This window comes from Ruditapes philippinarum, unplaced genomic scaffold (genome assembly GCF_026571515.1).
Source record: "Ruditapes philippinarum isolate M1 unplaced genomic scaffold, ASM2657151v2 ctg2571_1_1_1_1, whole genome shotgun sequence".
In the NCBI taxonomy this organism is placed as follows: Eukaryota; Metazoa; Mollusca; class Bivalvia; order Venerida; family Veneridae; genus Ruditapes; species Ruditapes philippinarum.
In genome coordinates this window covers 24589-40090 of record NW_026864273.1, presented here as the reverse complement: position 1 = coordinate 40090, position 15502 = coordinate 24589, and the positions used below count along the sequence as shown (strand labels likewise).

The 15502-nt window shown below is 34.5% G+C and overlaps 1 protein-coding gene and 1 long non-coding RNA gene across 2 annotated transcripts in view; both read left to right on the top strand.

The window, feature by feature from the left end:
- LOC132725033 (uncharacterized) overlaps window positions 1-15502 on the top strand; it is a gene marked incomplete at its 3' end in the record, with an annotated part of 38570 nt that overhangs the window by 1761 nt on the left and 21307 nt on the right. The window contains 8 exon segments of the mRNA XM_060710019.1: window positions 39-284; window positions 715-861; window positions 2232-2411; window positions 3496-3609; window positions 5941-6057; window positions 7052-7237; window positions 9353-9455; window positions 13814-13934. Of these exon segments, the coding sequence (XP_060566002.1) occupies window positions 39-284; window positions 715-861; window positions 2232-2411; window positions 3496-3609; window positions 5941-6057; window positions 7052-7237; window positions 9353-9455; window positions 13814-13934 (1214 nt within the window).
- Window positions 9501-10434, top strand: LOC132725026 (uncharacterized). Its single transcript, XR_009624995.1, has 2 exons — window positions 9501-9877; window positions 10210-10434. It is a non-coding gene; the product is annotated as an uncharacterized LOC132725026 (long non-coding RNA).

Here is a 15502-nt window from a genome sequence, read left to right as displayed (position 1 = left end):
AAATGACTAAAATCGTTTAATGATTGATCTTTATACAGATACGGCGAGTGACAGATGCAGGAATGCGGTATATCCAGTTAATGGAAAGTTGGCCTATACGGTTTCCGGTAAACCTTGTAAGCGATGGGATTCAGTCTTCTCTGAAGAACAATTCATGCACCTTGAGTTCCCGGACGGTGATCTTGTTTCAGCTTCCAATTTCTGCAGGGACCCAACATCACAAGGTTTTCCATGGTGCTATACAGATGACTCTGGAGTAGAATGGGATCTCTGTTGGGATTTATGTTCGTATACTACATATATATGTTAAGTTTTACTACAAGGATTTATCCATCTTTAAATCAGAATAATCTCATTCATTAAGGAAATTCTGAAAACATGTAATAATGAATAGCAAACAGTGCAGACCATGATCGGAAGGCAAGGGTGAACCGGCTGAAGTTAGGCTGCACTGATCGCATTGGCACAATCAGTTGCCAGTTTTGAATGAGCCCAGCAAATATTCTATAACCTAAGCTAGGCTTTAAATTTTGCAAACATAAATCATATAGTGATTTTGCAGACAGGTTATTGTGTTGTTTACTTCAAATTATTTAATGGGTTACAGAAAATAATATGTAAATGGCGTGGATATTTCTGTTTAATCATGTAATGCACATTGCCGTTAAAAACTAATAAATTAAGAGTACTCAAAAAAACTTATAAATATTTAAGCCACCAACGAAGAGGCGGAAGGATCAGATGACATTATCGACAATTACTTTGAATGCAAGGATGGTCATCAAGTAATTGCTAGCAAGAGATGCAATGGTATAATAGATTGTGTTGATGTCTCTGACGAAACTAACTGTACAGATGAAGGTATACGTCGGCAAATACATTTATAATTGATGATCTAACATGCCTCGTGCTTTTGTCACTATACACACAAAAAAATGTAAAGGCTGCCAATAAATAAACAGTTAATTGTTAGGGACTACACTTATATGCAGTTTTATGGACTTTTTTTGCGTGTGTGTGTGTTGTTCTTCCCCAAATTCCCCCCACCCCGAGAAGATAGTTAGCAAAGCCTTGTAAGACAACAAAAATAACGCATTTGTATTGATATTTTTCGTGATTATTATGTTTTCTTTTCATAGGATGCTAAAAAAAAACTCCTTATACACACTAACGCAACAGGTTGTAGTCATATCAGTTAATTAACCCATTACTTCATGAGCATTTTGTGAAAAATGGCTGTTTTCATTTAAAAGTCTCCCGTTACAAGTTCAAATTGCTATAAAACTATAAAAACTGCTTCAATACTTATCAACATTGGCACAAATGTTGACTGGACCATTGCCTTTGCAACAACATGCTCAGGCTTAAATTTCCTGTTACCATGGCAACGGGGGGACATCTCAAAATTGCCAAAAATCACTATTTTGCGTTGATTTTTTCCATCAAAATTGACTTCAAAGTACTGCAACTTCTCAATGGATTGAGATAGTCAAATGCTTTTCAGCGTAGATTACACGTTACCTTATGATCGATCTTGGGTCATTTTTAGCCTCTCACAAGTCCAAAATTTTCTTGGTGATGAGGGGGACTTCCGTCCCCCTTCAAACCCCCCAAACAGATGGGGGCAAATCCCCTTATGGCAACTCCCTGACGTATCTTTTGGTTGGGGGGCCGCGCCGAAAAAGTGGTCACTTTTTTAAACAACATTTCTCAAACAAAAATAAGTGCTGGGGCCTAAATAAGGCATTTTTCACCATTTGAGACACCAAAGGGGGGGGGGGCTGAAAAATGCGTTAAAAGGCGTATATATCGCGTAATGGGTTAAATTGATATACTTGTAATATAATATGCCTTCGTGGTCAATTCTAACGAATCAAAAGTCCAAACCGGAGTTAAATAGCCGATAAACACAGCTGAGACCCATATATTTCTTGATTAAACATAAGTTGACATATCTTTTTTTGCCTTTTAAGATGTTTCAGCTTTATCTTATTTATACATTGTATGTTATAATTTGTTTTTAAAAAAAACAACAGCTATAAAATTTAATGGTCAATAATTTTCTTGAACTTTTGACATCAGTGTCATATTTATATAAGTTGCTTTATCAATTTAATGACATAGCATCTTAAAAGTACAAAATTAAACACAAACTCAGTTCATTTTCATGTTTAACTGTATCATGTTTAACTGTAATATTTGTTGAAGACAAAAGAAGAAATATTTTCCAGTTCATCCGTTGCTGAAAGACATTCAAGCACCGTATGACCTTGACCTCATGAACGATGTAGATCTACGAATATTTTTCCCCTGTCAAAATAAAGAACTGGTTTCCTATCTTGCCCGATGTGACGGCGTAATAGATTGTTCGGATGCAACCGATGAGAAGAACTGTGCTTCTCTTGCAACTGGTCTGTGTATTTACTTACATTTATAACTACACGCTTAAGTAATAGTTTATTTGTAAAAAATTGAGATAAATGACCAAATTTTAATAAAAAGGACCATGCATGCTTTTTTCTTGACGTAAATTATACACATCCCTTTTGGAAGAAAGTCGAAACAATGCTCAAAAAATAAATTGTTTATCGGCCACCTTAAAACAAAAAAATTAAAAATGTTTATCGTTAATACATAAATAAATAAGTAAATAAAAATAACCAAATAAACATGTTAATGAAGTAATTAAAATAATAAAGACTTTATTTCAAGAGGCAACAACATAGTTGGGCAAGCAAAGTGTTCCCTATTAGCCTTTATATGCACGTCTTTTGTTTGTATTTGTTTTTATTTTACAGGAGTTTTTTTTTGAATTATGCCAGAAAATTTATCAGTATTTTTACAACGTAAAACAAAAATGTGAAATAGATTTTTTTGTGGAACTTTCTGTAAAAAGCTGCTTCAATCTGAGCACAGAGATAACAAATGTCCAAATTGTCGCCAAATGATGCAAAAAATTAGTCATTTTGGAGCACTGATTCATGAATCAAATTATAAATTGAAACAAATGACGGTTTTATTCAGTCTGTTCATGGCAGAAAACAAAAAGTCATGTCCAATAGAATCATCGGCAACTAAGACGGTATTTTACGTTTTACACAGAAGTAAATATTTCAATAGATACTCAGTATGTCCAAATTAATGTTAAAACTGTAAAAGTTAGAATCCATTGTCACATGAAAAAATATATAATTTATATTATTTGCATAAGATTAGGGTCGAATATTCCTTAACCTATCCCTTTATTGGTAACAAAAAACATTCCCTTATAAATTATATATTTCTTCATCCCTAACCCCGCTAAGTACGCAGGCTTTGTCGCCAGTATAGAGCCAAGTCAGTCTGCAAATCCGTCTTGTCCCACTAGGCATTATTCTATGACGGCTTAATTTTTGTAGTTTGTTTATAAAGTCCTTAACAATTTAGATAGACTAGTTACACAAGATTCAGAACGTTAGGATCAAAATGTGTTTATTGTATTTTTCTTTTATGAAGTTGATGGCTCGTGTGCGGTAGACCAGTTCAGGTGCGATAGTGGACGATGTATACATGTCAGTTTGGTCTGCAATTTTATTCAGGATTGTATTGACGCCTCCGATGAAATATGCGGTAATTCTCGTTCCTCTAAAGTCATACATGTAGTACATCCTTGCAATAAATAATATGTATGTATGTAGTCTATGCTTATTGAGGTTCCATCGACCCGTAAGGCACAAAAAGCAGCTTTCGCTGTCGAGTACAGACCCCGGACATGTCAGCAGTCATGCCCTTAAAGACCTAATCTTGAAGCACAAAGTGATGATAATTTACCTCCATGCAATTTGCATGGAGGGTTAGTCAAATAATTGAATTTTGAGCCAAAAGTAGGACACTGTATGGCGTTCAATGAGAACCTAAATGTACAGTATCCTGAGAAAAAAATAAAAGGAGGTAGCCCTTAAAAGGGCTGATGGTGCCAAGCAAAGTGCCTGCCGTTCAAGCCGTCTGCCGATGTCCTGTGCCTTCTCAGCGACAAGCTAGCTCCGAAGGGAAGTGAGCAGCAATAAATAATAAACAAAATAATACAATTTTATATGGGCCCGGGCTTTGACAATAAGGTAAAAACAACAACTGAATAGAGATTAACAAAAATGCGGAAACACTTGGTACACTAGGTTGAACACCACCAGTTCATTCATATCTACATTTTTTGTATTTGGTTTAAACATATTTATTTCCGAAAGTATATATAATGTACATACAAATAAATAACAAACAAAACATTTTTACACAATGGAAAAGGATGAGAATGAAAGACAAGTCTTTTAGAATTCTTCTCCTTTGTCGAACTATATGGTTTGTCTTAAATAAGTTAATAGTTATTATATACTAGACAAGGGAATAAGTATAAGTTATACACATATATAAATATATATTTATATATAAACATATTTAGAATAGATTAACTACACGTAGATGTCTAAAATGAATGAATATATATATAAAGGAAGACAACAAAATAGTGGATAAGAGAAGAAAGAGGATGAGAGAGGTTTATAGTCACAATAAAAATGGATCTAAATATTTTCGTTTTTTCTATATAATTGTGTACATTTGTAAATATAATAACGTTGTCCCGGTATGTAAGAGATAATTCGCCATAGAGAAGCTTATGAAGGTTTATGCTGAAGTCTTGCAAGTTAAGGAGGAGTGTTCTGCGGACGGCATCGTATGCCGAGCACTCGAAAAAGAAATGTTGGGTAGTTTCAATTTGCCCACAATTACACGAAGGGGTAAGAGAAATGCTTTTCAAAAAATGTGGTGATTCAATGCGCTGCATTCCGTTCGAAGTGTGAAGGACCTGCAGTTTACGACTACCTGTATAAAAGTGTTTTTGCGTATATTTCCTGTCCTTGTTTAAGAAAGTTTTAAATGAGAATATTGTATGGCTGTTTCGTATTATAACTTGTTGTTCCAATCACGAATATTTGATGGCAAGAAAGAATTGTGGTACAGAGTAGTCCTTGATGTAATTCCTCTGATATCTTCAGAGTTTCGTAAACTGTATCGGGATTGATCTGGATTTGGTATTAATGATGAGAGATAATCTGGAGTTTTGTTCGACTGCATAGTGTAAAACATAATTAGTTTGTGTTTATATCTTCTTTCTGATAACGATTCCCAATTAAGTTAGTGAGATAAGCTTGGTTGCCCCATTTGCAATGCGTGCACATTCATGTTGAATCTTATCAAGCTGTTCGAGTTCATATTGGGTACAATTATACCAAATTACATCACCGTATTCCAAAATAGGTCTAATGAATGCTATATAGATAATTTCCAAAGATTTACGATCCAGAGAGAATTTCAGTTTACGCATTATATTAACCCTTTTCCAAGCTTTATCAGTTATGTATTCAATATGTTTGTGCCATGTGCAGTCAGAAGAAAGAAAGATGCCTTCAGAAACTTCTGGATTTTTTTTGGTTAAACATATGCAATGAAGGATGATGCTGACGATTTCGCTTTCTGGTTACAATTAGGGAGTCTGCTGTGTTAGGATGCTCAACTATAACATAAAGACTGGTATCATCAGTAAAGAGGTTTATGAAAGATTCGATTTCATTAACAATATCATTTATAAAGATCAAAAATAGTAGGGGACTAAGTATAGAGCCTTGAGGGACTCCTGCTTTGACTCCTACTCCTCTATTTAACGATACTTTATACCTGCATTTAGTTATTATTTACTAAATCTAGGAAGGATTTTGCTTATATATTGAAAACAATATTATTGTTATTAGATCAAAAGAGCTTTCCGTGTCATAGGTAGCACATTACTTCATATGATCTTTATTATGTGTAAGGAGCACTGAATAGTTCATGAGCTCTTTGATTTACTCGTATTACATTTGTTTCCATGAATATTCAAAAAACAGGCATCCTGCTCTTGTTTTACAGAGTATCCACCTTGTACAGCAGACGAATTCCGGTGCACCAATGGTCAATGTATACCTATTTCCGGATACTGCAATGCCGACAATGATTGTATTGACGGAACCGATGAAAACATATGTGGTAATTGTGTTACTATCTAAATAAATATAGTATAACGTTAAATTTGATAAAAGTATTCACGTTTTCAAATGATAACTTAATACGTTATGACTAGTAATATGTAAACTTAATTTATTGCTTTTAAATATTCACTTGGTAAAGCAATTACTTAACAATACTTAATGTATAGATATCAAAGTCTTTCAATGTTGGTTTGTCTATATTCCATACTTACAACATGTGTTAATACAAAATGACCATCTGACTTTATTCTGAATAAAGTTCAGATCTACTTATTTCTAACATGTCGATTTGATTGCCATTGCCGTGTATGTTTCGCTTCATTGTGGTTAAGATTTCCCTAGCCATACAATCAAACCGTCGTTAACAGTAGTAACCTTCGAAGTAAAACAAATTGTTGAGATTTGTTAGAAAAAAAATGAAGTTTTTTCTTTTCAACAAATAAACTTGAAATGATAAACTCAATTTTAATGGATAAGATTGTTTTGCAAATTTACCTGCTGGCTTCATAAACAACGCCATGTTTTGTCTCAAAATCTTGAAAATCATCTACTCAGTATTAGTTTTCCAGAGGTTAAAATTAGAAACCGCTTCGTTTTCAAAAGTGTGAAAGCTGGCCGATGATTGTCTGTTGAAAAGGTCACGAGGTGACCTTTTGGTGCCCGTCAGATCTTAATGCGTAGTGTTAATTAGGAGCTGATTTTATTTAGATTGCATGTGACTTTAAAGTCACTCTCTTATTCCGCTGACAATAGCAGGTATCTTTGACAAGTGCCAAGCAAACCATATGAGACACCTGTCAGGGGAGTATAATTTTTTTTTCAGCTGGATATATGTCCAACTTTTAAGCATTAACTATGGACGAATATTTATTGTCCCGAATGTGTTAAATTATTTTTTATTTTAACCTATTGTGACGTAAAGTAACGTTACTATTTTACAAGACATCGTACAAAATACGATAATATATCAATTCAAATTTATTCATATACAGACACTTGCCAAGCGGGGGCTTTTCATTGTGACTATGTGAGATGTCTTCCAAACAGATTACATTGTGACAAATATATAGATTGTTCCGACGGCAAAGATGAAGAGTCATGTGACAACAGAGACATGCGGACATGCAGGGCATTATGGGAGGATGGTAACAGGGAGTCCGGAATGTACAGACTTTATGGTAGGGAGGGATTCACTTTTAATATCATTTTAATACACTAATTGATATTTCTGATAATATAACTTTTTAATTGTACATGTATATTTATTTTGATGGCAGTATATTCATCTATATTATGCGCAATTTAAGAATATAACAACATACTATTAAATCACTTGACGAATGATTTTACTTCTGCAAACAAAAGAAATGAGTTGTCAGTCAGGTAATTTAGGTGGCATAAAAATGATCACCGACAGTATGATATACATGTATTTGTTATATACGTATAAATGAAATATTGAGAAATATTGAAAACAAGGCGTATTTTCACTGTAAAAAAAATATTTTTCACTGCAGTGAACATATTTTCCGTATTTTTGCTGGTGTCTTCCCGGACTACTTTCTTCTAAATTCAGCCAAACCATAAACTTTTGGGGGAAGTTTTTCAAATTGTAATGTCAGAAAAACGAAAAATGTAAATAATAAACAGAATAAATACAGTAGAATCCCTTGTAAAGACCACCTCAGATTTAAGACCACCCCGCTTTTAAGACCAGTTTTTAAAAGAACAGACTTTTCTGTTCTTTATGTCAATGGTTACATGAACCAGAATTAAGACCACCTCACTTATCCACATTTAAGACCACTAAATTCAGTCCCAATTCCTTATTTTGTTCTATATTTGACCTCACTATTGAGACCACTGATATTAAAATCAACACTTCTAGATCTTAAATGTGTTGTTATGTTAATATTATCTGCTTGATTGCTCTTAGGCATGACACTTGATTACACAAAGTGTTAAATGCTGTTATTTATGGGATATTTAATGAAAAAGGGTGAGAATGTTAATTTCATATTGGTTTAATGTTGCTTTATGCACATTTGTATTGGGAAGAAATAAAGTCTGATATGATATGTGAATTATGTACCTCATACAATAATTATTATTGAAATCAGAACAAAGAAAATTTGATATTAAATTTCTTTAGAAATATGTTTTTTTCCCAGCAGATGTAACATTATAAAATATATACTTTTATATTGTATTTGCAGGTTAAGATACATATTGTTTGTTCATACAAAATGACTAAAATAGGCCCTGGTCATATCGTGTGTAAGCAATGATAAGAATATCCACAATTAAGACCACCCCACAATTAAGACCACCCCACAATTAAGACCACTTTGGTCCAGTCCCGATGGTGGTCTTAATTGAGGGTTTTTACTGTACAGGATTTATTTTCATCTTATGGTACGAAAATTATTATATTTCACTCGTAGCTACTCCCACTCATGAACTATTTATTATCATACCACTCGATGAAAATAATTCTTGTATTTATACAAACAAATCTTGAATATCTTCTATATCATTTTGAACATTTATTAAACATCAGATTCAAGATCCAATACCGTAAACCTGACGTTTCTTGCAACACAAACACATACATATAATAATACAATAAAACTTGCCAACATGACTACATTTCATGGACAATTATATTAACGGAAAATATACATATGTAGTCGAACAAGAGAGAAAAGGGAAGATAGAAAACAGGGAGGTTGAACTATTAGAGAAATTATATGAGCCGCGTCACGACAAAACCAACATAATGCATTTGCGGCCAGCTTGGATCCAGACCAGCCTGCGCATCCGCGCAGTCTGATCAGGATCCATGCTGTTCGCTATCAGTTTCTCTACTTGTAATAGGGTTGGTAAGCGAACAGCATGGATCCTGATCAGACTACGCGGATGCGCAGGCTGATCTGGATCCATGCTGGTCGCAAACCCATTATGTTGGTTTTGTCGTGACGCGGCTCATATATTGTTTCACTCCAAAATGAATCAAATGTTACATGAAATTATTATTAACACGAACTATTTATGAAATTATTGAAATAAAACACGAATAATTGCATAATTATTATTTAATTAAATAGAAACATGATCGCTGACAACATGTAACATTTTTGATCATCACATGTTATTGAGTTTATATCATTCATTTTTGTTTAATTACATAGGAAAATACAATTGATTCTTATAATGGCAAACTAACAAGTGCCAAAATAATATCAAGACCAAATCTATTCTTTGTTTGCAATGGAAATATTTTTCTTTTTCAGAAAAGAATTTCGATCTAAGTGTGCTTGTTTACTGCGATTTTCAATATATTCATCAATACAACGAGCTGCATACAGTATACCCCAATGTTGAACTTGTTGAAGGGTTTGTCAGAAATGTTTATTTTTACGGTTTTTTTTTTGTTGTTGTTAGCTCACCTGAGCAATGCTCAGGGTGAGCTATTGTGATGGCCCTGTGTCCGTCGTCCGTCGTCGTGCGTCGTCAACTTTTGAACATTAACAACATCTCCTCTGAAACCAATGACTGCACATCAACCAAACTTTACAGAAATGATCCTTTGGTGGTCCCCTTTCAAAGTTGTTCAAATGGTTCCGGTCTGTTGCATATGTAGGTCATAGGGCCAGAAAAGGATTTCAAAAAAACACAAAATTAAAAAATCTTCTTGTCTGAAAGTACATGGGCCAGAGCTTTGATTTTTGGTATATGGTATCATCTATGGGTTCTCTACCAAAGTTGTTCAAATTTTGTCCCTAGTGTCAAAATTGGCCCCGCCCCGGGGGTCATAGGTTTTTCCTTATATGTATATAGTAAACTCTAAAAAAATCTTCTTCTCTGATTTGGCAAAGGCTACAGATTAGATATTTGGCATGAAACATTGTGTAGTAGACCTCTATCAAGATTGTTCAAATAATGGCCCTAGGGTCAAAATTGGCCCCGCCCCGGGGGGTCATTGATTTTCATTACTTACATATAGTGAAAACTTGAAAAATCTTCTGGTCTGAAAGTAAATGCCCTAGAGCTTTGATATTTGGTCTATGGTATCATCTGAAGGTCCAATACCAAATTGTACAAATTTTGCCCCTAGTGTCAAAATTGGCCCCGCCCCGGGGGGTCATAGGTTTTTCTAATATGTATATAGTAAAACATAAAAAAATCTTCTTCTCTGAATTGGCAAAGGCTACAGGTAAGATATTTGGCATGAAACATTGTGTGGTAGACCTCTACCAAGATTGTTCAAATAATGGCCCTCGGGTCAAAATTGGCCCCGCCCTCGGGGGTCATTGATTTTCATTATATACATATAGTGAAAACTTGAAAAATCTTCTGGTCTGAAAGTAAATGGCCTAGAGCTTTGATATTTGGTCTATGGTATCATCTATAGGTCCAAAACCAAAGTTGTTCAAATTTTGTTCCTAGAATTAAAATCGGCCCCGCCCTGGGGGTCATAGGTTTTTCTAATATGTATATAGTAAAACATAAAAAAATCTTCTTCTCTGAATTGGCAAAGGCTACAGGTAAGATATTTGGCATGAAACATTGTGTGGTAGACCTCTACCAAGATTGTTCAAATAATGGCCCTCGGGTCAAAATTGGCCCCGCCCTCGGGGGTCATTGATTTTCATTATATACATATAGTGAAAACTTGAAAAATCTTCTGGTCTGAAAGTAAATGGCCTAGAGCTTTGATATTTGGTCTATGGTATCATCTATAGGTCCAAAACCAAAGTTGTTCAAATTTTGTTTCTAGAATTAAAATCGGCCCCGCCCCTGGGGGTCATAGGTTTTTCCTTATATGTATATTGTAAAACCTAAATAAAAAAACTTCTTCTCTGAATTTGTAAAGGCTACAGGTTAGATATTTGGCATGAAACAATGTAAAGTTGACCTCTACCAAGATTGTTCAAATAATGGCCCTCGGGTCAAAATTGGCCCTGCCCCGGGGGGTCATTGATTTTCATTATATACATATAGTGAAAACCTGAAAAATCTTCTGGTCTGAAAGTAAATGGCCTAGAGCTTTGATATTTGGTATATTGTATTATCTGAAGGTCCAATACCAAAGTTGATCAAATTTTGTCCCTAGTATCAAACTTGGCCCCGCCCTGGGGGGTCATAGGTTTTTAGCTCACCTGTCACAAAGTGACAGGGTGAGCTTTTGTGGGCGTCCGTAAACTTTTACTTTAAATGACATCTCCTCATAAACCGCTGAGCCAATTTCATCCAAACTTCACAGGAATGTTCCTTTTGTGGTCACCTTTAAAAATTCTTCAAAGAATTTAATTCCATGCAGAACTCTGGTTGCCATGGCAACCGATAGAAAAAACTTAAAATATCTTCTTTTAGAAAACCCAAAAAGGTAGAGCTTAGATATTTGGCATGAAACATCTTCTAGTGAGTGTCTATCAAGTTTGTTCAAATAAAAGCCCTGGGGTCAAAATTGGCTCCGCCCCGGGGGTCATTGATTTTCCCTATATGCATATAGTAAAAACTTAAAAAATCTTCTTTTAAAGAACCCAAAGAGCTAGAGCTAAGATGTTTAGCATGAAACATCTTCTAATTGGTGTCTACCAAGTTTGTTCAAATAAAAGCCCTGGGGTCAAAATTGGCCCCGTCCCAGGGGGTCATTGATTTTCCCTATATGCATATAGTAAAAATTTATAAAATCTTCTTTTAACGAACCCAAAGAGCTAGAGCTAAGATATTTAGCATGAAACATCTTCTAATGAGTGTCTATCAAGTTTGTTCAAATAAAAGCCTTGGGGTCAAAATTGGCCCCGCCCCAGGGGGTCATTGATTTTCCCTATATGCATATAGTGAAAACTTATAAAATCTTCTTTTAAAGAACCCAAAGAGCTAGAGCTAAGATATTTAGCATGAAACATGTTCTAATGGGTGTCTACTCAATTTGTTCAAATAAGAGCCCTGGGGTCAAAATTTGCCCTGCCACGGGGGTCATTGATTTTCCTTATATGTGTAAAGCAAAAACTTTTTAAAAAAATCTTCTTTGAAAAAAAACAAATAGCTAGAGTTTTGTTACTAAGCATGAAACATCTTCTAGTGAGTGTCTACAAAGTTTGTTCATATAAAAGCCCTTGGGTCAAAATTGGCCTCGCCCCGGGGTCATTGATTTTATTTATGTGTATAGCAAAAACTTAAAAAAAACTTCTTTGAAAAAACCCAAATAGCTAGAGTTAAGATATTAAGCATGAAACATCTTCCAGTTAGTGTCTTCAAAGTTTGTTCAAATAAAAGCCCTAGGGTCAAAATTGGCCCTGCCCCGGGGGACATTGATTTTCCTTATATGTGTATAGCAAAAACTTAAAAATCTGATTAAAACAAAAAAACAAATAGCTAGAGTTTAGATATTAAGCATGAGACATCTTCTAGTGAGTGTCAAATGGGGTCAAAACTGGCCCCGCCCTAGGGGTGTCATTGCTTTTAACTATATGTGTATAGTTAAATCTTTAAAAATCTTTTTTTTAAAAACTCAACGAGCCAAACCTTAGATGTTTAGCATGAAATATCTTCTAATGGGTGTCTACCAAGTTTGTTCAAACAAAAGCCCTGGGGTTTAAACTGGCCCCGCTCTAGGGGCCTATATACAGTGAGCGACTTCAGGGCCATCATGGCCCTCTTGTTGTTATTGTTGTTGTCTGTTTACTCGATCGAGTATTTTTATCGTTCGAGGGGGGCATATACCCATCCATCGTATATCGGTAAATTTACATTGAGAAGAAACTGGAAATAATAGACACTGACTACACGTGATTACTCAAGTTAATGTTTTCTAGGTCTACTTTGAATAGCAGTCAATGATCGGCTTTGTTGTAAATAATAGTTTGAATTCCTGGTTATTGTACTCAGTGATTTTTGAACTCAATGACTTTCAATTTCTTCCGCCGAAAATGGTAAATCATTTGAAAAATCGTTCGAATTAGAATTAGAGTACTACACGGTGTCTTCAAGCTGTTACTGGCCCTCTTATTGAACTGAGCTTAATATTAAGTATTAAAATATACTTTTGAAATATTAAAACGAATGCTATGCAATCTACACTAAAACATAATCGGCCGAATATAACACGTTTTTAAATATAAGTTATATATATAAGATATATCATACACGTGAGACATTCAGACTGTTCGGGTTGTGATATATACGACTTAACATAGTTTAATGAGTATAATATTATATCTGTTTGTTTTGAGTGAATATGATACATATATCATCGAGGAGTGAGCTATAAAAATGTTATATATTAAAGAATTCCTTTCTTTTTGTTTTAAACCTTCGTGCAATAAATCAGTATTCTTCACTGCTTTTAATAAAGCGCGTGAAACGGCCTTCGTAGTCGATTACTACGCGTAAAAACTTCAAACTAGTGTTAAATAGCTGATAAACACTGCTGGGACTCATATTATTTCTTAGATGATTATATTATATTACATTAAAATGCTCTGAAATTATCAAACATCAAAAATCAAACATTATAAAACTCATACTTGTTTTTAAATTTTATTCTTTATTTTGGTGTCTTGTTATATATTGCAAAAAGTTACTCATTGGCCAATTATCCAAAGTTGATAATAGACAGTCAAAAATTGAAGCCAGCAAAGTCCATACAAGAAGTTAGAAGGGTAATTGTTAACTCCCAATAAATTATATTCACTAATTGTATAATAAACATTGTAGCAGATTGAATGTTTGTGTATATTTTGTAGAGATGACGGTGACATGATATTTTTAACAGCTTTAAACGGTCGAGAATCTTTCGAATCCAAAATGGACATAAAGTTTCTTAGCGATATATTCACCGGAGCCGCTTCAACATGTACGCAAGAGGTATGTATCGCTTTAAGTACCACTCCTTTATATTTGATATTGAAAATTATTCTAGCTCCTACTCATCCCAGGGTCGGTGTTGTCGTTGGCTTAAATCATTTAGGTTCAGTTTTGTATGCAACCTTTTTGTTTAACTTAATTTCTATCAGTCTCTGAAGATGTTTGTTTAAAACGTCACTTATGCCTTAGAAATGACTTTTGTTATAGTTTCTTTTCAAAACAATTGAATACATTCACTGAAGACTTGATGCATGTCTAACGGTCACTGTCCAAGATCCATAACTCTGATGTGGATTTTGACTAAATGGCGAGTCTTTGTGTTTTTAGAAAATTACTGGATGAAGTTATGATAGTCACTGAAAGTATCTACACATGTCTTTGAGGCCATTACTTTAGCATTAATATTGACTGAATTATTGTTATTTATGAGAAAAGAAAATTCCGGTAAACATGACGTTTTGCATGTAAAATCAACTTTCAAAATTACTAAAAATATTTACATGAAACTTAAATCATGTCTTTGTAACCATTTTTGTCAGTCACTGTCCAAAACAGCATTGCTTTGAACTGTATTTTGCCCTTTGTTAACTTAGAAACTACGTTGATAAAGTTTTGTGTGCTACAGCAATCTTCATGCAGAACTCGTGATGGTATTCGCTTTCAACTTCTTTACAATTATATTTGAGCCGCGTCACGACAAAACCAACGTAATGCGTTTGCGACCAGCATGGATCCAGACCAGCCTGCGCATCCGCGCAGTCTGATCAGGATCCATGCTGTTCGCTTACAAACGAGAAACTGATAGCGAACAGCATGGATCCTGATCAGACTGCGCGGATGCGCAGGCTGGTCTGGATCAATGCTGGTCGCAAACCCACTATGTTGTTTTTGTCGTGATGCGACTTATTTGTTGTTCACTATCTAAGATCTTAGAAAATTTAAGTAATACTTTGTACATATAGTTAGTTTCCAAGACTCATAGCTATGTCATGTACTAGTATTAAGAATGACATCTTCCTCTTTGTGACTTGCTACATTGTTTCACTATCAATCATTGAGAGTAGTCGAGCGTGCTGTCATTCTGTCAGCTTCTTGCCAATTAAACTTCTTCTCTTTTTCAAACCTTTCTCTCTCTTATACTTGCTCAAGTATGGACAAAAATGGTAAGGAAATAAATTACCTGTAAATTTTATTATAAAAAGGAAAATGCGCACATTATACCTCGATGATATTTATATTGGAAGTAGCTCACCAACGTCATTTATGAATTAAAATGTTTCAAACTGACAAATAATGTCCAACTTGTTATAAAAAACAGTACATGTACTTTGAAATAGAACACAGTCATTTTTCATTACTTATTATAGAATGTGGAATGTTAGCACTAATGTTTTTATAAGAACTTTACTTCGCAGCCCTTAACGTGTTAGTAACAGCAGTGATTTATTAACTTTTGCCACTAGTATAAAACCAGGCAAGTTTTTACACCCATGGCAGCACCGTCCGGTGAGTTCAATAGGTAGAGCGTTAGACTCTGCAATGTACAGAAGTTCATTTAGTTCATTGCG